The sequence below is a fragment of the Erithacus rubecula genome (assembly GCF_903797595.1).
Source record: "Erithacus rubecula genome assembly, chromosome: 3".
Classification (NCBI taxonomy): domain Eukaryota; kingdom Metazoa; phylum Chordata; class Aves; order Passeriformes; family Muscicapidae; genus Erithacus; species Erithacus rubecula.
The window spans coordinates 148,070,864-148,096,237 of record NC_136689.1 but is presented as its reverse complement, the minus strand read 5'-3'; the positions used below and the strand labels follow the sequence as shown (position 1 = coordinate 148,096,237).

Genomic DNA, 25,374 nt, shown 5'->3' with positions numbered 1-25,374 from the left:
ATTAATCCAGAAGGTCCATGAAGGCACCACCATTTCCTTCAGGTAACTTGCAGGAGTTATACATCCTTTCAATGAAGACTTGGAATAGCTCATTTTCAGTCCTTTTACAGCAGATGCCAGCTTATTCCACCTGTAGATTTATGACCCATTAGGAATGTATGATGGAAGACACATGAAGCCTGTACAGACTAACTGCCCAGGTCACAGGAACTGGACATAAACCAGAGATGTACCACTGAAGCTGTTATCTCTTTAACAACAAAAATATAATGCTTGCCACTCAAAGACAGGCTCTTAAGAGAGTAACTGTGAGATAGGTAAGCAGGAGAAACAAGTAACCTTAAGATATTATTGCAAATGTGATATAACAAAAGTATTTCCTGTCAGTCTGGCAGCTGCATGGAAGCACTAGCAAATCTGCCAAGGCTAAGACTGTTTACTGCAGATACAATGGACACATCCAATTGAAGTGGTCTAGAGTGCAAATCGGAATTCCAAGTAACAAGCTGCTGGATAGCTGTTGCAAAATCATCTGTTAATTCTTTCAAGTCTTGTCAAATAGATCTCTCAGCCTCTACCAAAAGAAAAATCATCTAGCAGGAGTTGATATAATTAAATTTAGTGCAATAAAAAAATTACCCAAACTCTAAGACCAGCTCATAAATATGTAAATTTCATTGTTATGAAAAGACCAGTCAATCAACTCTATGAAGAGATGGTGAGATATTAACTTCTTTTTATTGGTAAGTGTCCATCACTTTTGCTCAGATAGTTGAAACTGCAATTTGCAAATACACAAAGCTAGCTGAATAAAGACCAGCATCTCATTTCTCTCCAGCTAAAAAAAGAAATGAATGTAATCAGCACATTTTCTCTCTGGATGAGAATGACAAATACAGTCACTAATGCATTGTGCTGCATTTCTGGTCTTACAGCTGCTTAAAGCCTCTACTTCCAAAATAACAAAAAAAAAAAAAAAAAAAAAAAACAACAAAAAAAACCCAAAACTGTCTCAAAAGTAGAGAGCTGTGAATGTAACATGCCCTATGCAAATGTTTTCAACTTTAAAAGAAAACCACTTTCCCCACTGCCTAACTCCTTCTTGTAGTGCAAATCAGGAGGAAAAGGGAGGAGAGACAGCATGCTTAGATTCCTTCTTTCTGTTATTCCAGGAAGCTGTTTGGGAAAATAACTGCTCAGGCTCCACATTTCAGAATAGCATCAGCTCCCCCAGCACCAGCAAAGGGCTTCCCCTCAGCCAAAGATCATGCTGCACCCACGCACTCTTCAAAGCTCCTCCTGCTGATCCTCATGACCATTCCTGGAAATTGCTATTTGTGCAATCCAAAGCACGGCTCCAAGTACATCTCCCTGGTCAGAACAACACATGCCTAACTGTTATAAACCACTCTGCAGAGAGTGTGAGTGAACCCATGCAGCTCCAAGGCATTTTGTAAACAAGCAGACATGCTGCATAACAGACAAAAATTTAAACAGCATAGGCAGACTAGGAATTTAAAATGCATACAGGACATTTACTGACTTAATTATGGCAAGCATCACTTTTTTTTTTTTTTTTTTTTTTAATGCTTAAGGTTACTTAGTCTACTTATTTAGCTTTGAAGTATCAGAGCACAGGCACAAAAATGGGTATTAACCACATAAGCAAGAAATGCAATATGCTGCTGCTTTTCTTCTCTTTATAGTTTGTGCAAGTAACACCTGCAACTTTTCTTCTACTTTTCCACATCTTCTAGACAGCAAAGGACAAATCTGCTTAAAGCAACATGGGAAGAAAGTACCTGAAAGACTGAACATATTGGCAGGGAACCACCTACACTCATCCCCTGAGCCTGATGCAATTTAAACTCTTACACTTTCACAGACTACTGGCTAACCAGCAAGGTGGCAGAAACTGAAGGAAAGCTATCTTCAGTTACTCCTGTTATTTTGTATTCTTGCTCTCATTTCTAGGCAAATAGCCTGCAAAAAAAATCTCCACAAAGCCTCACCACAGATGGCAGTTTGGCATTCTCCAGCCAAACTCACACCTGCAGCTTCCATGACCGCTGCTGCAGCTGGGCTTTTTGTCTCCTCTCACTGACAAAAACTGCAAAAAGCCCAAGTGTTAAGTGACCGACTACCACCATCCATTTCATTAAAGAGCTAAGTCCATAGGAAATCAAGATGCAAGCCTCTGCTCTTGGCTCTGCTCCCACCAACACAGCTCTGCTTATTTCACAGGAAGGGGTAACCTTCGGGCAGTTTGGGCATAGAATCATTTGCCATGGGGAAATTCAAATTCACAAGAGGAAGGAAAAAAATAAGCATACAAAACTGACAGTTCTGAACAGGACTTCAGTCACCAATACCAATGTGAGCCACAGGAGCTCTGTGCTGAACAGGTCGTGAACCCGGCGAGGGCAACGACCCCCAAATGGGAGCCACCATTCTCTCCACAGCACCTTACCCTCTCCTGGCCATGGCTTGATACAGTCCATTAGCACCAGCACAAACATGTTATAGAAGGTGGCATGCTTTCTTGCACGCTCTGAGTTGTGGCAAGACAATCTTGCCCTGTCTGTGAATTTTATGCAAAAACCACAGATGACAGGCACAACAAAACTCCAAGTCTGTATTTCCTTCAGAAATCCAAGCAAGATTTCTTACTAGTACTAGTTTGATTAAATTTTTTCTACATATGTGTTTACACAAAGAAGATGCACCTAGAGCATTTTCCAGCACACCTGCACTCCAGAAACACTGCCTGTTCCCACGCCTCTCTGTGCCAGAGGGCCCAGCCACGGCTATGTCCAGCACAAGGCCTGCAAGCAGACTAAGCCCTGACCAGCCCTCCAGAGATAATCAGGTTAGATGATCTAATGGTCCTCCTGGTCCTCAAAAAGAAAATTAGCTGTGAATCACTTTGATGCTTTGAAGCCCTGGTCCAGTTTCTCCCACAGACAGAGACCAGCCACTGCAAGATGAAACTCAAATCAAAGCCAAGTTTTACTTCTGTGGTCAGCAGCACAGACATATTTCAAAACCAAGGTGAAGCAGATGACCAGAGAAGAGAGGTGAAGCCAGACAGGCTTCCCTCTGTCTATGGGACAGCGAGGCATTCAGCTGGCTAAGAAACAAAAGGGCAGGGCAACAAAGAGCTTGAGAGGCTTTCTGGACTGATGCTTTCCATAAGTAAATGCCAAAATGGCAGCCACTGGTCCCCACTACTCATTCACTCAGTCATTCTTCTCAAAGAACAGTTCTCATATCAGCTAGGCAAAACTTTGCCTCTTACATAGGTAACTGAATAATCCTCTAAGCTTGCTTCAGCCTAATACTTTGTAAAAGATTTTTAAAATAAACTCTGAATTATGCACTAGATGTCTAGTAGCAAGGATAACCCAAGAGGCCTTTTTGTAAGCTTAGAAGCTACTTTTTCTTAAAGACTGACCTGTCCAGTTGTCCATACATAAAGCAGCTCACAGATATTTAAATCATGCAAGGCCATCACTGTTGAGTGCTTTCACAGAAAGCTTCCCCAACAGAATTAATTAGCTGATAAATTATATTGAGAATATATCCATCAAACCTCGGGATGCTGTTCCTCATGTTTGTGCCAAAGCAACTCTACTCCCACTCTTCCATCAGCATAAATGAGTCTAAAAATAGCTGTATAAGAATATTAAAATGGCTTTCATTATAGCTTAAACTAGTGAGAAGACTTTGACAACAATTCCCACAAAGCAAACTCCCTGTAGACCTTTTCTAAATATCCTAAAAAGAGTTGCAGCTCTACCTACAGAACTGAAACCAAAAACAAGTTAACAGAAAACAAAAGAGAAGATAAGTTACTACAAACAAAGTGTTCATTGCTGCATGAAGAGATCTTTGTTCAAATACATTGCATGTAAGAAACCTTATTATTGTGTAATTAAACCCTGAACTAATATGGCCAGGGAAGTGGAGCCTTAAAAACAAGGCTTTCAGGATTGTCTAGTTTGCACCTTCTTTACATGGCAGAAACGAGTTTGTCTGCCTTAATCCTTCCTCTGCAGCCACTGAGAAAGGTCTGTATGTGCTGCAAGAAGAGCACGTGAAGTTTTCAAGGATCAAAAAAAGAGCAGCAAAATTTCAGTTTGGACTAATCCCATTCAACCAATCAATACTGCATCTTGCTCATATCTTGTTATTCCCAATCCTCTTGCAAAATGAGGCTGTTCTGCATACATGTTTCCAATTCATCCATCTCAGTGCAAATATGCTGAAAATGCTGCAGGAAACATGCAGGGCCATAGTCAGAAAGGAAAAAGCATGGAAACCCACAGAAGCTGAAAACAAAAAACCACAGGTAAGCCTCTTTCCAATAAAAACAAACAATGCCCTCTGCAAAACAGAACTAAGTGAGCCAGAGAAGGATATTAGACAGAGCCATGAAATACCAGAAAACAAGTTACCCCAGACTTCCTTTTAAAAAAGGAAAAGAAAGTGGGGAGTGTGAAACTATAACTGCCCCCTGGATCCTGTAAACAGTTATCCACCTGTATCCACCTGTCTAATCCCAGTAATGCTTTAGGATAGTTCTGGGCATGCAAAGCACCATAGCTAGAATCTTGAATAACAGGAATTAGGTACTAGGAAATACAGACCCTCCATTTTTAATGTAGTTCCTCTGCAGGATTTACTTGGCATCTCACACTGATCTCCAAAGCAGCATCTCACCCAAGATCTCCAAGTAACTTGAACAAACTTTGCAGATCTTAAGACCAAAAGAAATTCTCATTGCTATAGATAGGTCATACAAAATAGATGTGCCTGACATCCAGGTCTTGGGGTCAAACTACCACTTCACATCTCCACCCCAGGGGATGCTAAAACCTCTACAATCCAGGATTATTCTTGGAAGTCTTTATTTTATTCTCCCTTTAAATACAACTAGATCTCCCTTTATCTAGGAATCATTGGAATTATGTAGATTATGTTATCGCATTGCTTTTCAAAATAAAAATAAAAAACAAACTGTAAATGATAAATTTCATGCATCCAGTTACTGAAACTATTGTTTGAGGTAAAATATGTCATTACAAGAAAAAGCTAAAGGAAGAGACTCCTGTTTGCCTTGTGTCCCTTCAACCTTTCCTAACGGCTGGAAGCAGTGAATCAAAGGTAAAATGAACTGACTTGCCCCAGTTTGTTTCCATGCAACTTAAAGCTGCATCATCAATCTTTAATGTTTACTCCCTTTGGTCACAAGAAGCATTTTATATGCTGAATATGTTTCATCTAAGAGACCTTTTCTCTTAAAGAAAGCTATTTATACATCTTTCACCTTATGAGTATACCTAGAGGGCACAAATTTTGAATCCAGCTTCCTTTTAGAACAAAAAAAAACCCCAAAAAACCTAAATGTGAAAAGAAGTTGAAACCAAACTTTGATTAACTTGAAATAAACAAAAGTTAAGCATTAACAAGAAAACACACATTGCTTAATCCATGATGATCATGACCTCAAAAACTGAACTCTAGAGAGGCTGAAATTCGGACCAATTTAAACAGATTAAGCAACAGTCTTCATTAACCAACCTAAGAGGACAGGACAGACTTCTTGTCACTTAGGCTCAAAAATCCCTTAGCAATATTCATGATGGGCAGATGGGTGGTTGTATGCTATTCTGAAGGCATTAGCGTTTTTCCTGTGAGAGACCCCATAAGCCCTAACAAGAAAGCTTTATTCTAATAAGTACATTTGCTTTAAAATACTCAGATCTAAATCTAAGCTTAATTACACTGTGCATAAAGTTACCCTAAAGTAACATTTCAACCAGCTTCTCCATTGCTTCTAGAGATGCACACCACAAGTTTAATACTTTCACCCTGGCTGGGAACATACATGAACAAGGCTTTTTCTCCCACTCCTGATTTTGAAAGCCATGTTAAATTAGTAAGGTTGCCAACAAAGAAAACATGTTGTGAAGAACAAAGAGTCTCTGAAAACAGGCAGACACTTCAGAGAGCACAGCTACAACACTTGTGCAAGTGCAGCTTGAGAAAAATGGAGTTTATAGCTCTGAGTGAAGCCGGTCTCAAGCTTATAACGAAAGATTAAAATCTGTTCATCTAAATCAATTATCTGTCCTAGGCACACATTGTGCACTTGAACCCAAGAGTCTGGGGAGGGCTTTGCACACTCAGTGACAACACTCATTTCCCCAGCAGCAAGCTACATTTCAGCTTAACAGCTAAAACATTCCCTTGACTATATTCATAGCCAGGGCTCCTGCCTCTGCAGCAGCACCAGAAGAGCTACACATGAACTCTTTACCTTTGAACCAAAGTGATAATGCTCACACAGAGCTGCTATTCTTCATGCAAGACAACCTAGATTTAAAATGGATACACAGCCACAACAACATCCAATGGAAATGGGTTCTATCAGACTACAGTGATTTTGCAAACTAGCAGAAAATGAACAAGCACTTAAAAACAGGGATAATCCATCACAATATGCACTTTAAGTATTTACTAAATGTACTTTGGATTTAATTTATTTATAACAACTCAATGTTCTGGACTTCCATCACTATGTTGCGTAAATATAACGAAAGTCAAACTCCAAGATTTCTCATTTCAGCACTAAGCTTAGTACTTGCTTGAAACAAAGGGAGATTTTTTATTTTTTTTTACTTTATACAAGGACAAAGGAGAAGATGATTTCTCAGCAACATGAGTCATTATATTCTTAAATGATAGTTTCCAATCCTACTTCTTAAACTGTAATCTGGTCATATCTCAGTGCCAAATTATCTCAGATTATTCAAATGCATCATTACTCCCTTGACGCAAATAGTTTAATCCAGCAATTTATCTGGTTTTTTAAATCACTGTAATACTTTTACTATGGGCTTGCATACGTAAACAGTGAATATAAAAGATGACCTGTTTGAATAGATTTTTTTTTAAATAAAATCCCTTGCTTCTTCACGGATATGCACCAGATGTCCCCTAAATATTGTCAGCACAACACACCCAGCTCCTCTTTGTCTATCATACATTTCTTGCTCTCCACACTCACTTTCCTCAGCCTGCTCCAGCATCCCTAAATACCAAATGAGTAAGAGGCTGCTCTGAGGGTGGCCAAGTCAAGGCTCCCCTTGAGCTGGCTGAGCAAATGGCACTCCTTGTGTGTACACACATGTCCATGCCTACAGGTACACAGGACATACAACTTCACCCTCTCTTCAGAGATGCTTGACTTCTAGGGGGAGAGGGCTTGGAAGACAAGCACACCTGATATATATACCTCTTTTTCTAGCAGAGCCAGGAAAAACAACCTTCAGTCATACAAAATGGCATCTTCACATTTTAGACTATTTCATCAATACCCCAAGTTTACTTTAGATTTCAGGCTTGACCTCATCACGATTTGGGAAACTATTGGGGTGGGGAAAAAAGTGACTAAACCATTGTTGCCTGCTTAAGTCCAGTTTTTGTACTTGGAGGACTTGACTGGACAGCAAGCACTGTTCTGCATTCCTTTCTCACCTCCATCACAAGTGTCAAGTTTTTAAAGTGACCCTAAACAGAAGATTCAGTTTCATTTTCATGCACCTGACCCCACTACACCTTTCTGGACTAACTGTAAATGGTGCAAACCAGGCTTTGCATTTTGCCTGACACTCTGAAAGCCTACAATCTCCACAAGCCAAGCTTCAATGCTCCAACCCCTGCTTAACCCTGCAAAACCAAAAACACTAAGCAGGTATATCTGGGGCTAAGTAAGGGCAGAAGCTGGTCCTGCAGATGAAAACACATCAGCAATGCTATTTATCATGCTCAGCAGAACAAGCATTAGCTCTCCCTCAAACCAGAATAATGGCAATATCAATGGCTGTTATTCTTGGGAGAAAATGGACCCAGTTCCCAGGCATCTTTCACTTTGGAGTGGGCTGAGGTGACTCCAGGACAAACACCCATTGATGTACTCTCCAGTGTTTCCATTTGGCAGCTCTGCCAACGGAGGGGAGGGTTGTTAGAGAAAAAGCCATCCTCCCTCCTCACCTCCAACTCCATTTTGCAGAATGCCTATTTTTAGCCCTCAGAGTACATGCTGAGGTGCACAGCACTACTACTGTAGTAATGGCAGCCACAAACCTGACTGCTTGTCTGCCATCCATCAAGCACTCGCATGGGGCTGCAGCGAACTGCAAAGCAGGCTCAAATACAGCTCCAAACTGAAGTCCCAGCCAGCTCCTTGATATTAGTTACTATAGAAACCAGTCCCTCGGCACAGGCGCTCACAGCAGGAAATCATGCAGATTTCAATTTTACATAGTAATAAATGCTGCAGGAGAGGAGAATTTCACAACAATTGCAGGGGCTGATAGTACAAATAGTACAAACCCAGACCTCCTCTACCCCACGACACTGCAGATGAACGTGCCCACGCACACAATTCCACTGCTCCTAGTTTTGAAGTGGTTTCCACAAAGCCTGAGTTGGGATGGCTGCTGGAAAGGTGGTAGCATTTTTCAATGGCTTCATTAGCCTGGAAACCATACTCGTTTTTACATGTAAGAAGCCCACGTGAAAATAACAAAACCAGCACCAACTGCAAAGCAGCAGGAAGATTTAAGCATGTATATAAATACAGAAAGTCCAAACATTTTACAGGAAGTACTGTCAGGTCACAACCCAGGGCTCCTTTGGAAACAGCCCATCTTCCTTTCCTTCTCCACCCTTTCCAAAAAAACAACCTGAATGGAGGGCAGGTCACAGATTAATTTGTAGAAAAAAAACTGTTGTAGAAAGCACAAAGACAAGAGGGAGTACTCTGCCCCCTGAAATGAAACAGTGAGGTAATTATATTATTTTAACTTTACAGAAGTAGTTCTACAGGTTGGACTCCATCATGCGTGGGAGTGGAAGAGGAAGACACACAGCACAATGCACTTCTTGTCCCAGGCAGACCTTAATTTTCTACTGAAATTCAAGAACCAGTGGGGACACTTCCCCACCTCTCTAAATGAGCCCATAAGCCTGAACAGGGCAGGTTTTACTACACCAACCAGGGAAGAAAAGAGCAGGGAGCTGCTTCACTGAAGAAAACTAACGTGAAGGGAGGAGGGAAGGGGTGAACAGCTTGCACAGCAACAGGGACAAACATTTGTGCTGGCAACACCCGACAAATCATCAAGCAAACAGAAGGACAAGAAAATGAAGGAAGCTGGTCTATTTTTAAGCAAGACCTCATTATTACCATGAACATGCACTGCTTCCCGAGAAGCAGCAGGTATGCAAACATGAGATGAATCATATCGCCGAGTAAATCACCTGGCAGCAGAACACTAGTTTGCATGGACACACACAGAGCGAGCATACACGATCTACGGTCCTGACACCTACAAAATGTGTGGAAGAGCATCCTTCTGGGAGGCAGCCTGAGTTTGGAGAGCAAAAAAAAAAACAAACCTGTTAGACAATGCAAATGTCACTGCTGCTTCTGAAAATTACTTTTGTTACTGCTTTTGTTAATGATTAGATGGAGTCCATTGTAATGGACACCACTCACAATTAGTCTGCTGCAGCTTGTAATTTCACTTTTGTACAGCTCTCTTATGCCATTAGAAACACAGTTTTTGTCCAGCCAGGGTAGGAACAGACTGAGGGAATTGGAGAAGACACCCCAAGTGAAAGCATGCATTTTATATCAAAGCCTTTGCACAAATTGCTTTGCTGATACAAAGGAACTTCACAAGTGGTTCAAGGACATATGGACTGGGGTTGAGCTAACTGCAGCTCAGGTCAGGTCCACACTCACCTAGAGGTCTGGTGAGTTTGCAAGAAGCCAGCTGACAGCACCAAATGTAATACTTCACCAACACTTCTGGGAATGCACCACTGAGGTGAGCCCCCAAACCTGCATTTCCAGGCAGCTGTGAGGCACAAAGCATGAGGCCAAAGCAGCCCAGCAACTGCTCTCCAGCCTCCACAGGTTGTTATGGGCAAGGTCCATGAGGAAACAAGCTCTACCCTACTTCACAGAAACCTTGCTTAGTGAACTGATTTTTGAATTCTCTTCCCACACCACAAAGAACTTCCCTTTTTCTCTCCTATGGGAAATAGAAAAGATACCAAACAAAACTCAATGTGAACAGATCTTCAACTACCTTTGCTAACTGGTGACAGACTAAAAATAACTAAAAGCTGCAACAACTCTCTTGTAGTGATTACTACAAGATTGTAACTATGTGCCAACTAGTAATTTATCACATCAAAAGGCTGCCTGAATTAGCCTGAAAGGGGATCTCCCACCACAGAAACATGTGCTACACTGGGAAAACCAACCACCAGCCAAAACCTCAGCCTCCACTTTCAAATCCACATCCCACCATCAAAAGGATGTTTTTGCATCTTTGATTCTAAACTAATAAATTATCTGAAGGAAATCCTAGAGCCACTTACAATTTATCCTCATTACTTCTCAAATTGGACATTTAAGACATTAAAAGTTTGGTTCTGTTGCCAAGATTGAGTAAATTCTTTAGAGCTACAAAACCAGTGTTTAGTTACTGAAGTGTAGGTGCTCTGCATGAAGATGCCCACAGAGATATAAATTCATCATGTAGCTGGAAACAACAGCCAATCCATCCATTCCAAGACTGCAGAAAAACCAGGATCTGATAGTTTGTCCTCCTAAAAGCAACACAGCTGTAAAGGTAAGGAGAGAGAAAGAACCACGACCAAGTGTATGAAAAATTAACTCTGAGCTGTTCCCCCTCCCCACATTCCCAAAGATTTCCAATTCAGATGATAAGGAGCAGAATTACATTCAATCATGTGAAAAAAGTCCAGCCACTCCCACCTTAACAAACCGGCCCACTCCTTGGATGAAGTACTAAAGAAGCTTGTTTGCTTCTTCCTCCCTCATGTGTTTTGTTTTTTTTTTCTTCCTCATAGAACCTGGTCTTCAGTTCCAATTTTCTATTTAGCACACACACTTACCTGGTAGCTTTACTCCCTCTCCTAACAATATTTCAGTCTCTTAGTAAGCATCTTAGCAAGCTCAAAAAAATACTGGGTGTTACGTAAATGCAAACTCCACTTCTGTGTCACTCTCTGCACTGTACCAAGGGGCATCTGACTGTGTAAGTTATTATAGCAATTATTCTTGTCTATTGCCCTGAATATTTCTCCTTAGGTATGGACAAATCAGCACAAATGTATTCAAAGACCCTGAGCCACATTTTTGTCTTGACCTCAAAGAAAAAAAAAATAGGGCATAAATAAGTAGTATTTTTATACTGCAATGTCTGCACTCACCCAAAGAAAAGACAATGGCCATGTTTTACCTGCAGTGCAGCCCTTTCAAACCAGTAAGTATAAAATCAAGTCATTAATAACCAAACCACTTCTCTTGTGGTTTGAGCATTTTAGATGTTCTCCCCACTTTGACTGCTCCAGCCAAACAGGCTCACATCAGAAGCAGATCTCTCAGGACGACACACTTGTTAACAGACATGGACTAACATTTGCTACTGGTTTAGATAAAGATGGGAACACAGAAACAGCAAACAACACAGCACAGCTTTTGTGATTTTAATTTTAGCTGTTGTGAAGCAGAATATCCAAGTCCCATTTCTCCAAAAGCAGAAGATACATAATGTGCATCCAGCTTCAAAATTATCTGCCAGTGATTCTGATTTTGATCCTGTGTTTTTCATCATCATCATGAAAACATAATGGAAGACTGAATGGTTCATTTAAATACTTTTTTCCTGATTATTTTATATATGAAAATCCAGAAAGAAAAAGTCTGGACTGTATTATTTTTCTTCAAAGACTCCACAGGAGGAATAAGGACTTATAATAAAGTCTTACTTTAACTGACAGGAAGTGCAAACAAAGGTTTTGCTATTTGAGTATGCATCTGAAATTAAAGAGGAGTCAGAAAGACAAAGGAAATGAACAATGAGAATGCCTTTCCTCTTGTGACCAGTTTTGTTTTCATTCTGAAATTAGGCACAGATCACCATCACATCTCCTCAGCCTATAGCCAGGTGCAAAGCAGTCTATTTCAAAAATGTTATACAGCTTTTAGGTCTATTGCAGTAGATTGTGGTGTCTTTCTCTCCCCCACTTCTGTTCCACTCATTTTTTTTTCCCTCCATGAAAACAAATCAATAAAAAACATATTTCAGTGCTGTCCATTACATTTTGCTGTAGCACCAAGACTTTACCATACCTTGGGTCACACTCTGCCATATTTGCAGTGAGTGAGATACTGGTTCAGGATGCCTAAACACACTTGGGAGACCACAGATAATTCCAGCCCTGTGACACTTCATGCAGCTTGGCACCTTGGAAAACCTTCAATAAAAAAAGCTCAATACTTACAATACAGATCCTGGCCAAAATAAAAATGGATCACCCAGACTAAGGACTGTCTGAAGGGGTATTTAACACACAACCTGGGGCAACATGGATGCAGAGTCTGCCCAGGAACACCAATCTGCAGCAAAGCTATTATTTTAGGCAGCCTTATTAAACATGAAGAGCAGCCACTGGGTAGTGCCATAGAAGAGCTACCTGACGTAGACACTCACAAATATTAATCAAAATTAATTTAGTAAGTGTTAAATCATATTTACATTTTTGTGTGCTGTTGAAATTTAATGAGGCCTGAAAAATGCAGCACTTTAATCCAGGCAGTTTAATGTAGCACTTCTTCCACACTGAAGATATTCTGCCCATCAAAAGACTAACATTAAAATTACTATTCTGATTTTGGTACCCTGCTGCTGCTGCATGCCATGCAGGCACAGGCTGAGTTTTGCTTCCAAATCTATTCAATGCCTCTTGGTAGCTGGCTGGCTACCCACAGTATCCTCTCCAACCTCAAACCCCTCACTCCAGTAGAAAGGTTCCCCCATTCAAGTGGAACTTTCTGCAATTCTGCATTACCTTAAAATCCTCTCAGACATCTGTAAAATGCAAGAGCTGGAAAATGTACTAGATGTCAGAATTACCAAAGGCAGGGAAAACATACCTCTAGTAGCACTTGCCAAGAGGGAACTTCAAAGAGCATTACAATCCATGGAATCCAACTGGCCAGAGAAAGCTGTGTGATACACTGACATTCCTCTTGAAGTGATTTTACTAATCTGCTAATATCAAACACACCTATGTATATGCAAAACCCTTCAATATGAATGAAAAACAAGAAACCACAAGACTTGAGTATCAGCTGCCTCATTAACAATCTCACTTTGAAGATCAATTTAAGCTTGGGTAAATCAAAGCTTTTAGATCATCTTTCCATAAATTTTAATTTACACCTGTGCAGATGCAGGTTGGCAAGGTTGGGGCAGGGTTTTATCCAGGAAGCTGCTGATGGGGTATTAAGTGGATACAGAAGTGTGCATATCTTCACATTAATTTCCCTCATAACACAAGGAGGATAGTTTCTTTTCACACCTACTGTTTCAAGCTTCTGAGCTCTAGTACTCCTCTACAAAAAAACATTCAAATGCAGCAGAGGCAGAGGATGACTAGCATACAAAAAGCAAAGCAATTTACACATGTCCTTTTACATACTGTTGAAAGCTAACTTATAAACATATATCACATATAAACACACAGTATTTGGGATGGGCAGCTCTTGCCTTCTTAAAAGAATATATTTTTATTGCACAAATAATCAGGCAAATAGAAATTAAATGAAATTAGATTTCAACTTCTTCCACACGTCAGTTAGAACTGATGTAGGTAAAAACATTCAGAATCTCAAATATTGAAATAAACAAGCCATGTAAGAAAAGCCTGAACTAGAACTCATGAGCACACATCTCTCCAAAAGGAAACTTCAATTTTAAGGTATTCAAGAATTATTATTACACTATTTAAGGTCTATTAAGGATTTAAAGGTACCCTATAGTACCTCATTCATTTAATATTTTGTAAGCATTCTCTTTAATAATCATAGTGACAGATAACAGAGATTCCACTGCACACTACCGAGTTCTTCTGGGCTGTATGCCAAACAGATGCAGCTTGAATAACAAAAACTGCTACATAGATGTCTCTATTTTGTCAGAGCTTAAAAATCAAAACATCTGAATGAATTTTGTTTCCAAAAATCTCTGGTATCAGCAAAAACAGCACACACTGCTATAAAGCTAGTATTACTTTAAATTAGCAACATAACTTGACCATCTCCCCCATTCAAAGGGTGATTTTCAGATGACCAGACCCACAAAAATCCAACATTTTGGTGATACATGCATCAGAACTACCTCCCCTGTGCTTTCCCTTGTCAGGCTAAAATCAAAGCATTGAACCAAGGCAACTGAACTGAGGAAAAAAGAGACAACTTTTGGTTGATGCACATCTAAATGGAGAGACAGTAAAGGAGGAAGCAAAAGTTGAAATGAGCTGGTTGGGAAATTAATTTGTGTACTGAGTCATTGCAAAACATCAGGCACCTCACGTTAAGGACTTTTCCTACTTTAGAACTTACAAAGGGAAGAAAATACAAAGTACAGGTTATCTGACTCATCCAATCATAGGTTTTACCACAGGCAGAGCTCCAATTATGCCTTCTACCTGAGCTCCAGATGGGAACGTGAAGATTAACTGCAGGATTAGAAGGAAGTAAATGGCACGGAGAGAACGATGCACCTAACGAGCAAAGACAGTGCTTGGGAACATCAGTAATGGCACACAAAGTAAGGATACCAGTTGGAACATAGACTGGCAATGATGCAAACAAGCCCTCACTCTTGAGCACTTGGTGACTGAAAGGGATTGTCTCTCCTTGCATGTGTGTGGACATGTATACCCACACACACTATTTCTTCTTTCAAAGCTAATGCTGATGCAAACTGATTAAAGAGTAGCCAGAGTTCTTCTGTTGACTGATAAAACACTTTCATCAGCTAGATCAGTGAGTCTTAAAATAACAGGCCACTTTCTGTAGAACTATAAGCAATTACAAATTGAAGGCAGCACCCAGCTTGACAACACTTCAGTCATCCTACAAGGAACTAATGCTGTCCCTCCAGAGCAGGCACCTGCTTCAGCATTTTCCTACACAGCTCCCAGAAGAAGCATTTGGCTCCTGCAATGATAAACCTGCCCTGAGATGTGAAACACACCAACCTCCCGGCCTCTGTCATGGGAAGTGCTACAGAAGTCTTATACATCCCCAGCAACTGAATATTAACTTGTCTGACTTTGGTTAATCTGTTAACTGTAAACTTTGGTTTATCTGTTAACCCTCTAAACAATGTTGAACACAGCCAGATGCTTGATTAGACAATCAGATAGGTAATTTTATAAACTGGGTAAGTAATGGGAAAAATGTAAGAAAGAATTTTTCACTTTAGGTAGCCCCCCAAAGGGAAAACTGAGAGCCTGTTAAAATTCCCGCATCAGAGAAGAAAAATAGCAAGTTTGTTCTGTTTCAGTTTCAGAACAGATTTCCTTATACTGACAATAAAATATGTTTTTTACCGAATTGTGCACTCATAAGTCATAGGGATTTTTGCCATCACCTTCTCTGGGGACAGGAGTTTATCGCTGCCCACAGCAAGGTAGAATGACCTGCATTTGTTAAAGGACCAAGGTGCAACATCAGAGATAAACCTGAATGGGCACAAATGCAAGTTGGGTTGGGAGGCAGATCAGAACCACCAGCAACTTGGGAGTTTTGATTCACTGCCCAGAACATCACTTTCTAAAAATAAAACCAAAATTCTCTTCTATCCTTTCAGTCAGGGAGGGCAAAAGACAGAACAGAGGAGCTATACAAATTTGGCATGCCTGGATTCACAGAGCTCCTTTTGTAGAGGATGTGTTCGAGGAGATAAGAGACAAGACACGACACAGCAGAAAGTGTAAAATACCCTTCAAATACCCACACAAGCCATTTTTGTTTGAGAGTGGGAAAGTTTCAGTCATTCTGGTATCTCAATGGAAGTCCTATAAGCTTGCCAGCATAGCTAGAAGACAAATCTCAAGGATTTTGGTAGTTCACTTTTTTTTTCCTTGGGGAAGACAGAAGAAAGAGAATATGCTTGAAGGAAGGACATGTTAGAAATCCAAGTTAAATTCTGCCTTGGATCTCGTCCTTAGTTTATTCTATTTTCTGTCATGTTTATTATTTTATGCGAGCAGATAACCTGTAATTTACAGTAGGTATGGATATAATGGGGAACTGCTTATCAGAATGTAAATATTGGCTTTAGACAGGAAAAAGAAGTAGTCTTCCCTCTTGTCACTCTATGACTTGATACTCAATCCAGCAGCTGCTGCTACTCCTGTTAGCTAGAGTAAAGGAAGTCTGACTGAGCTTGCACTCTGCTAATAGGAATTAACACTCTTCATGTCTGCAATATTATTTTCTTACTCTCCAAGTCAAATACCAACAGCACATTAGGACTTTAAAAAATGCAACAAAACCTTTAGGGTTAGAGGTCACCCAAGAGTTGCTCCCTCAGCAGTGATTTATCTGCACTCTTAATTTATTCCTCAGCAGCAATGCAAGGACAGTGACCATGGGGAATGCCCTACACCACTGCAGGGACATCTGCACACAATGCCTTGGTCACTGGGCATCCAGCATCACAGAGAAGCAGCCTTTTGTCTCCTTCCAACTCAGCAGTCTGGAAAGAATGCCAGCTGCACTATTTTGGCTCTCCATATTCACCAATAAGCTGACACTGCTACCCAGAGAAGCCCACAGCCCAGAAAATTTCAGTTTGACCAAGAATGTCAGACTTTAGGGGGAAGGATAAGCAAAGTCTTTGCTCAAAGATATAAATACAGGTCACTGTCATCATTACTGGCAGACCCCAAAGGCCAGAGCATGAGCCAGTGTCTGCTGTCTCCAGAAGCCCAACAGTTATTTATTCCAGCTGAGTATCAAGCCTTTTACACTTACACAAGGTACAGAAGCGTCCATGAATACAGATTTCTGTAAATCTTGCTTTCTAAAATATTATTCATCAACGTATAATTCAAATGGTAATTAAGAAGTGTTCACATGATTGATGACACATTTAAATTACAGGTTTACAGTTCTTTTTTTCAGTAAAGACAACTTCCTTTTTCACGTGCCACTTTTTCAAAGTGCAAGTCCATCTAACAGATGTCTCACAGATCTGCTTGTCAATGTAACAAGTTAAGACTTCTTTTTATTACGACAAATGGTATAAACCACACAGCATTCTGTTAAACTCAATATTGACACATCTGCTTACCACGTGTATTAGTAGCCATGTCAGCCACTTTCTGAAAGGCATCCAAAAAGGCAGCAGCTGCTACTACTGTCGTCCTGAAATGCATACAGATAACAAAACATTAGCAGTGTCTCATTGATGCCTATTTAATTACTGCCAAAAACATTTAGGCTTATAAAGAATAACACTGTGAACTTGCAGAGGCCACAAAAAGTATTCTCTTTTATATCTGAACTTAGCCTTTTCCCTCCTCCATTTCTTAATCCCTTCCTCGCTTTGTGTTAGCACTATGGACTTGGAGGCAGCCACGCTAATTCCATGCTGAGAATTGCACAGGACAGGTGCTGTTTCAAAAGAGCACAGCCACCCTCCTTCTAGCTGATTTCCTCTGATGAACTAATATTAAGCAGTCAAACATGAAAAACAAATCTAACACACATTATATTTCACCCATTAGTGAACAAATTACAGCCACTGCTATTTTCAGGGAACATGCTTATTTTAAAAATAAATGTGCAAGAACTTCCTTTTATCTAGGATCCTGGCTGAACAATTTCCTGCATTTTTCACTGGGGAGCATGAGCATCCCTTGAAACAGAAAATTTCTTGGAAATCAGACACAAACTGAAACAACTCGAACCCACAAAAACCACCAATCCCCAAACCCCCAAACTAAAAAAAAAAAACCCTTTTCTGATCTAGTGCTCTCCAAGCAGGAACCTTCTTGAGAGGTACACCAGCAGCCTCAGACTTTACAATTCAAAGTGTCAACCTCACTAGCCCCATCTCCCTCCACATTGGAAAGCACCCACAGACCACACATGTGCTCAAGTGGACAGCAAACGTGAGTTACAATTTTCTAGACACATTTGTTCTAGATAAGCATGCCCCAGAGCCCTGAACACCTCAGGTCAGTCCTAATTTCTGAAAGTTTATAGTCTGGTTGACCCAATTAAAGAGAAAGTAGGCCAGGGCTCTCCAGGTAAAGCACAATTGTGTCCTCTCCACAGTTATCTCATGGCTCCGCTTCTGCCCATCTTTTCTAACACTAACTCTGATTTTCTCTCCTGATGGTGTCAGTCAGCCTTTTCAAGCAAAATCCAGAACAGAGACTATCATATTCACCTCATTTCAAGAGCTCCTTGCTAGCCTCAAAAAACCCAGCAGACCTGCAGGGAAGCTGATCCTCAGCCAGAAAGACCACAGGACTGCTTAATTAAGTCAGATTTTATGCAAGTCTCACTCCAAATATGCTCAAGGTACAGAGGACATAACTGGCAGCATAGTAAATGGCCCACTGACAGCACAAAAGATTTGAACACACACAGAAAAAAACACCCCAGGCGTGAGAGGACCAAGCAAATGCACAAGGACTCTCCACATGCCCTGGAGATTTAAAGGGAGGGCAAACCCCCCACCCTGACAGCTAGCTAACAATATTGAGGCCTGGAACCAGAAAATATTTTCCAAATTTTTCCTTAATGCTGTTTGTGATGTTCATCTTCCAGACTTGTGGGTCACACTGTAATTCATGTACTGTGTTGTTAATTATTAATTATATTGCTAATAACAAAGCTCCATTTCCCCAGTAACAAGATCCAGAAAGACCTGGCTCCAGCTCAAATGACATCTGCTGTCCTTTATCAGAGCACAGAGAAATGAAACAACAGCAAAAGGCTCACATTTGCTAGAAACAAACAGCAAATCCTCCAACACAGGCTTTCAAGCTGCCTGCTTGCATGTTCCTGTTGCACTGCACTAACAATGCAACACCACAGGACTGTGAAATAACAAAACTATGCCTCATGCCATCCCAGAAGGCCTGTGTTTGAAGAGTACAAAAGGCTAGGAAAGTTCTCAATTTCTCTTCTTTCTCTACTTCCTCTGCATCTTCCAAACTCACTGTGACATGATTGCTGGAAAAGAACCACATGCAAGTGTGGCATGTTAGGCACAGTGTAGGAGAACAGCACATTCCAGCTGTTTAGGGCAAATGAAGCTAACCCCCAGCTTCTTTGGGAATGGTTCATAATGCAGCATAGAACCCCAAACCAGACTGCCAATAACCTGTTACACTGCAGCTGCTGGGGAAAAAAACTGGTGCTTTGTAGAGCAGAGAGGAGACTGTGGTTTGGGGAGGGTTGTGAGGAAAGAGAGTTTATATCTGTATTAGCAGAAACAAATTTTACAAATTAATGAATTTGAGAGGTAGAATTGTTCTGAGTGTGATTTCTGCCATGTATTAAAAAATCCAGAATGCCATTTTCAAAGTGTACCCCAAACCCTTAAGTTGTAATAATCAAATGTATGATCCAGCAAACCAATTCCCTTCCTTTTTAAGTCAGTCGAAAATGCTGTTAAAACTACCAAAGATTTTTTAATATTTGAAGCCCTCTGTATTCTACACTAATAAAAAGGGAACATAGACCTAACTCCAAATAACTGCTCAATGAACAACAATAATCTTTCCAATTTTTCATCAAAATACATGAAATTAAGGTCATTTTATATTTATTATGCATAGCTGGTGACATATTGTGTATTTTCCAAAATACATTAAAACACCAGTGGCAGTATTAAAAAAATTACATGCAGGTGTTGACTACAAAATATGGACAATTTTACTTGGACCTGCTCAGAAAATTATCCTTGAAAAAGCTGTATTTAATCTTAATGTTTGCAGTTCCAAGGAACTGTAGGGGATCTTGAATGTGTAACATTAAACTTACCGAAGCTGAGACTGCAGTTTCCCAGCTTTGTTTATAAAATCTTCCCACACTGGATAACTTCCCTGCAAAAAAAAAAACCAAAACACAACAATGAACACTTAATTTGAGCATTCTGATTTTAATACTATAGATCAAATTTAACTAGATGTAAAACAGTAACTAAAACTGTACTAATGTCTAACCCATGAACACCAAAATCGACTGCTTCTGAATTCAGATGTAACAGTAGTCTTCTGATGAGGCCTTGCAGTTTTTCTGAATAGAAAACCTGGGCAAGAAGGATTTCAACTGAAGCAGCAAAAAGAAATGCCCTCCTTTGGATGGATACAGCAAAAACCAAGCCCATTCGAAGCAGGGTACCAGCATATTGCAACAGCATGCTCAGAAAAGCTCCCAAAATCAAAGACATCACAGCTGTTCTTCTCTACCAACTGATCATCTGTGTTTTTTCCAGCTTCAGAGCCTGTACAATAAAGTGTGACTTGAGCACTGCCTCAAGATAACTCTGTAATCAGACACAGAAAAGCACCGTGACATCTCAAGACAACCAACTTTCCCAACAGCTGTCTTGCTACTGCAAGACCTGTTTCCAAAAAGTCAAAAGCCTTGGAGAAAATTTCTGAATTGAAGCAGATAAAGCAGCATGGCATTGAGTGTATACAAAGTGCCTAAGAAGGTTTAATTCTTCCTGACCTCAAGTTTCCTGTAGAATTTTTTCCCATTTTTTAAAATTGGATTAAAAAGAAAGGTTTTACATAGAATATGGACATGAAGTATTCTTGCAAGTCCCTATTTTTATTTGCCAAAGTATAAAAAAAAGACTTTTAAGACCGAAACTGCTCTCTTCAGAGCAAGTATAAATTTTCCACTAACAGCAAAAATGTGGTAGAAAGAAACCTCAACATTTCCCTTTGATTGGTGTCTAGAGAGTAAAAAAAAAATATCCCTGCTTCCTTTATTAAAGGTATAAGACTTTCTGTTACCAGAGCAACAACACAATAAAACCCAGATAAGGCAGATCCTCAAGGCTAACATTACCCCAGCCCTGAGTGGAAAGGTTGCAAGCAAGTGCAGTTGCTTGCAGCCAACTCAATTCTCTCTTATAAACTGGTCTGAATTTTGTGAGTAAACCAAAATCCACAGCCCACACTGCTGTGAGAGACTGTGTTACTTCCAGGGCAAAGACAGGTCCTTCCCCAAAAGCTGTCAGACAAATTCCAGCTCCTCAGTACACCCTGGCAAGGCAGCTCCCAGATACCTGCTCAGAAGCCTATTGGTACTCTACTCTCTGTATTTTTCAGCAAGACTTGTGGAGTTTTTGCTAAAAGGAAAAAAAAGAAGGGAACGGATCCCAAACAATGCAAAGCAGGTGTTCATAAAACCTTGTTATACCCTACACATGACAGAGCCAGTGGTAAATATGGAAGGGGAAAGAGAGAACAGCAGTTATCTGGGTGGCAAGACCAAGAATATGAAGTGCTTTGTGCTAAGCAAAAAACTGTCAGACATTTTAAAAATGAAAGAAACCCAATTATTTAAAAGAGGCAAAAAATGCTATTTCCTTAAACCTATTAGTCTTACTGCAATCCCTAGTCTGAAGCCCGTCTCTCAGTGTCACCTGCACGCCGTGCATGCATTATGCATGTGTGTGCCAGGAGCCCTGAAAGCCCTGACAATCACCAGCAGGGCCCAAGGCTTTACAGCATTCTCCAGCAAAATGCAAGCCAGCAAGCAGAGGATACCAAAGCAGCCTGATTATGTTTCCATCTCACTGGTGTATTATCCAGCTAAATACACCTGATGGCATAGAGGAGGAGATTGACACCAGCCCTGCATTTAGCTGCTTCCCAGGCAAGCCTAAGACACTCCTAACAAAACACAGCTCAGGAAGAAACCCCCAATTTTTTTTATTTTGTGGTCAGCCTGGAAAACAAAATTGGAAAAGTCAAACATTTCCACAGCTATTTAGTTCTCGTCTATAAAAATGCTGCTTTCCTCAAACCAAACCAGCTCAAGTAAGCCATAACAGCTCACTTTATGAAATAGTTTGCTGTATTTGTTTGGTTGAAACCAATGCAGTTTGTTTACCTGTACAGTGGCCAAGCACCTGATCTCATTTCAGACAGTAGAAAAATACAGCTTTTGAGGGTTTTTATTTAATGTCACTAAATTAATACCTTTGCTGGTGGATTTTTTGGAGGTCTTTTTTTTGCTTGTTTTTGCATTTTTAAAGAAAACCTTTCAGCAGTTTCACATTAGTGATATGAAGTCCTGCATTATCTGTTCAACTTGCTTTATCTTGATCTTGCTAATAAACTCAGCTGAAAATAAGATGCATGTACTTCATACGGGTTCCAGCATAATTTGCTCTCACTTTTCCCGGCTGAAGTGACATCCCCAAGCTCATCTCTCCCTCAGATCAAGTCACACACTAAATCGCTTTCATTCCTTTCAGCTTTTCCAAAGCACATTTCCACCACCACATCCCCGCCAAAACCAAAACCTCCTACATTCCTACCTACAGCAAAAGTTCTCAACACCTACCCCTTCACAAGGCCAAATAATCAGGAGTTTATCCCAACTCCAGCAGCTAGGAAGCAAGGAAGAGTTTAAGTGACACCTGTGGGGACAAACTAAGGAGATGACAGGAATCAAACCAGTGCTGTAAATCTGTAGAGCGCCAGTGCCCTGGGCTCCTTCTCCAAGACCTTTTCCTGTGCCTCCTGGAGCATGGCAGCTCTGCTGTCTCACCTCCAGCAACTGCTCTTGCTGCTGTCAAAGCAGCATCAAGAGAAATGTTACTGTTGTGAAAAACACACACATCCTTGATTCGACATCTATTACTTTCTCAACTTAAACACAAAGAAACAGCAGGTGGAATTCCAGCTCTTTGTCCAAGACATGCTTTTGCAACAGAAAGCCTCTTCTGAAGAATAATAACACAGTATTTTTAATGCTGCCTCTCCCAGAGCATCCTCAGCTCCCCCTGCAATTTCAAATTTCATCTGGCTGATAAAGAAAATAATTTTCCCCCTTTTAAATGTCAGGGTTACTCAGGCCTGGTGTTATCTGTAAAAGCAGGAGCCTCCCCCAGGTCCAGCCACGCTCAGGGAAGAGCCACAGCCGGATTCTGGGTCACAAATTCCCATTTAGCTCCTCATGGATTAAGCCAGGGATATATTACAGTGAGGGTTTGTTTAAATACTTTTCTTAAAAATTGTTAAAGGATTAATCCAAGGACTATTTCCCCAAAATAACTTTGAGCCAAATTATTTCTTAGTCATCGAAAGAAGACATCTGACCTGTCCTCCACAATGGGTGTTTCCCACTGCCATATGACACTCCATGGGATCAGGGCCCCTGGAGCTCCTCACTGGGGCTAAGCTGCCCGCCCAGCATGTCACCAGTAAGCTGCAGCATGCCATTATCCTACCCCATTGCTTAATTAGTGGGCTTATAGGTGATTAGTCACCTGATCCCACAGCCCAGCTCCTGCTCGTCTATGCCAAACACAGGGAAAACACGGAGAACACCTTTCTGCCTCAGGGCTGAGAAACAAGCTGGTGCCTCGTGCCTGTCACTCAGGTAGCCATCCGCAATTAGGGACATGAAACAGCTTCCCCCAGGGACAGCGAGCGCGTCTGGAAGTGCCAGACACCAACCAACACCCAGACCTGGGCGGAGACCTCAGAGGCAGGAGCTGCACAGCTCCCGGACTGCCGCGGGGAAAAGGGTGGACTGTCATCCCCCAGGGAATGCCACCCGACACCCAGACCACCGACTGGGCAGATGGCTTCATTTTTGTCCACCTTCCTCACCATTCACATCTATTTTAATCCGCAATAAATTTCATCTCCACTTAGGTCTGGTTTGCTCTTCATAACTAGTAAGTGATTTCTGTGTCTTTGTCTCAATCCTTGAGCTTTTTCTTACTATTTTCTCTCTCATCCCATTGAGGAATAAGAGATAAAAAGCAGCTGGCCAAGGTGAGCCCAACACACCAGGGCACAGCAGGAAATTATTACCAAGATGCAGCTTTGGAAAAAGAATTTAAGATTTGGGTGGAATTTATTTTATTTTTACTTTAGGTGAACCAGCACAACCATCCTACATAAACACAACTCTACAAAAGAATTATGGAAGATAGTTTTTGCCTTCCTTTCAGGCCAGTGATCCCACACCAGAAGTGAGAAGAGACACACGTGAGAAACTCAATGATTTCTCAAAAAAGAAAGGGTAGACTTGCAGCTAAGGATCATATTTACTGAAACAGTTATTGATGACATCTGATGGCAAGAATAGGAACCCAGATTGTTGTATCTAAGATTACAACTTGAGTATCAGCAGCCTTGACAGTTTTAAAATGTTCTGTCACTCTTTCTGCCACAAAGTTATGATTCTTCTTTTTCCATTAAGCAAAAAGACTTATTAATTTAAAACTTACTTTATTAATTTATTTCCATGTACCCTAATTCCCACAGACAAGACTCACTGCATCTTCAAAAAACCCTTGACAGTGTAGTTCTAAGTGCTTTCATTTATCAGAAAGGCTTTGCAGCCCCATTACCAACTTTTGCTGGGACATCAAGTAGAATGGCAGCAGTAACAGCTTGGAATCTTGTTCAGCAAGATTCGAACAGCAACAATGCATCTGAACTTCTGGGGCAGGGGGGGAAATACAGGGAGGTACTCTCCAGTAAAGCAAACTCAAAACCTGATTTTGGCTGTTCCAGCTAGAGAGGTAACAGAGGAAGGAACCAGGCAAGAGCAGCGCCTTGGTTTTATCTCAAGGGTTATCAAACCAAGAGTTGTATGCCTTCCAGGAAAGTACTAGCAATGACTAACTGCAAAACTTCAATGAAATGGAAAGAAAAAAACCCAACTACACAGGCTACAGGAGTCAGAACTTCTCCACCTCAGTATTGTTGTTCAGCTATGATAAGCTAAAAAGTTGAGTCCCAAACACACAACAGTGTTACAGAGTTCCCCACCCTAGCAACACATTCAAATGCCATAAATCTATTTTTGGAACAGAAATTGTAACTTGGATTGTCCATGTGTCCTCCTACCCCGCCAAAGTAAATTATGCTGGAAACAAAAGATTTCTTTTTATATTTTTACCAGATAACAGAATCACAAGGATTATTATGAATGTCTCATTTCTGTGGCATTCACTACACTACCTCCAAGCAGCAAAGAGACCTTATTGTGCTAAACAACACACAAGGTCACAGATGTTACACACAACGAATGGCAATCAGCAAGTATGGTTTGCACAGAGAGACTACCACTTTTCCAGAGTCCTTTAACAGACAAAACCAGGAAAGAGTGAAGGGGAAAAGGACAGGAAAACAATAAAAGTCTGAAAGAAAAAAAAAAAAAGGGGGAGGGAGGGGAGGAAAGTTCCA

The 25,374-nt window shown here is 40.7% G+C and overlaps 1 protein-coding gene across 23 annotated transcripts in view; it reads right to left on the bottom strand.

Annotated features, from left to right (window-relative positions):
- MTSS1 (MTSS I-BAR domain containing 1) overlaps positions 1-25,374 on the bottom strand; it is a 127,335-nt gene that overhangs the window by 90,348 nt on the left and 11,613 nt on the right. For all 23 annotated transcript variants that reach the window (XM_079299834.1, XM_079299817.1, XM_079299829.1 and 20 more), the window contains exons 3-4: positions 19,967-20,028; positions 17,259-17,332 (exon numbers count right to left, since the gene is read on the bottom strand). In XM_079299834.1, the coding sequence (XP_079155960.1) occupies positions 17,259-17,332; positions 19,967-20,028 (136 nt within the window). The remainder of the gene's footprint in view (positions 1-17,258; positions 17,333-19,966; positions 20,029-25,374) is intronic.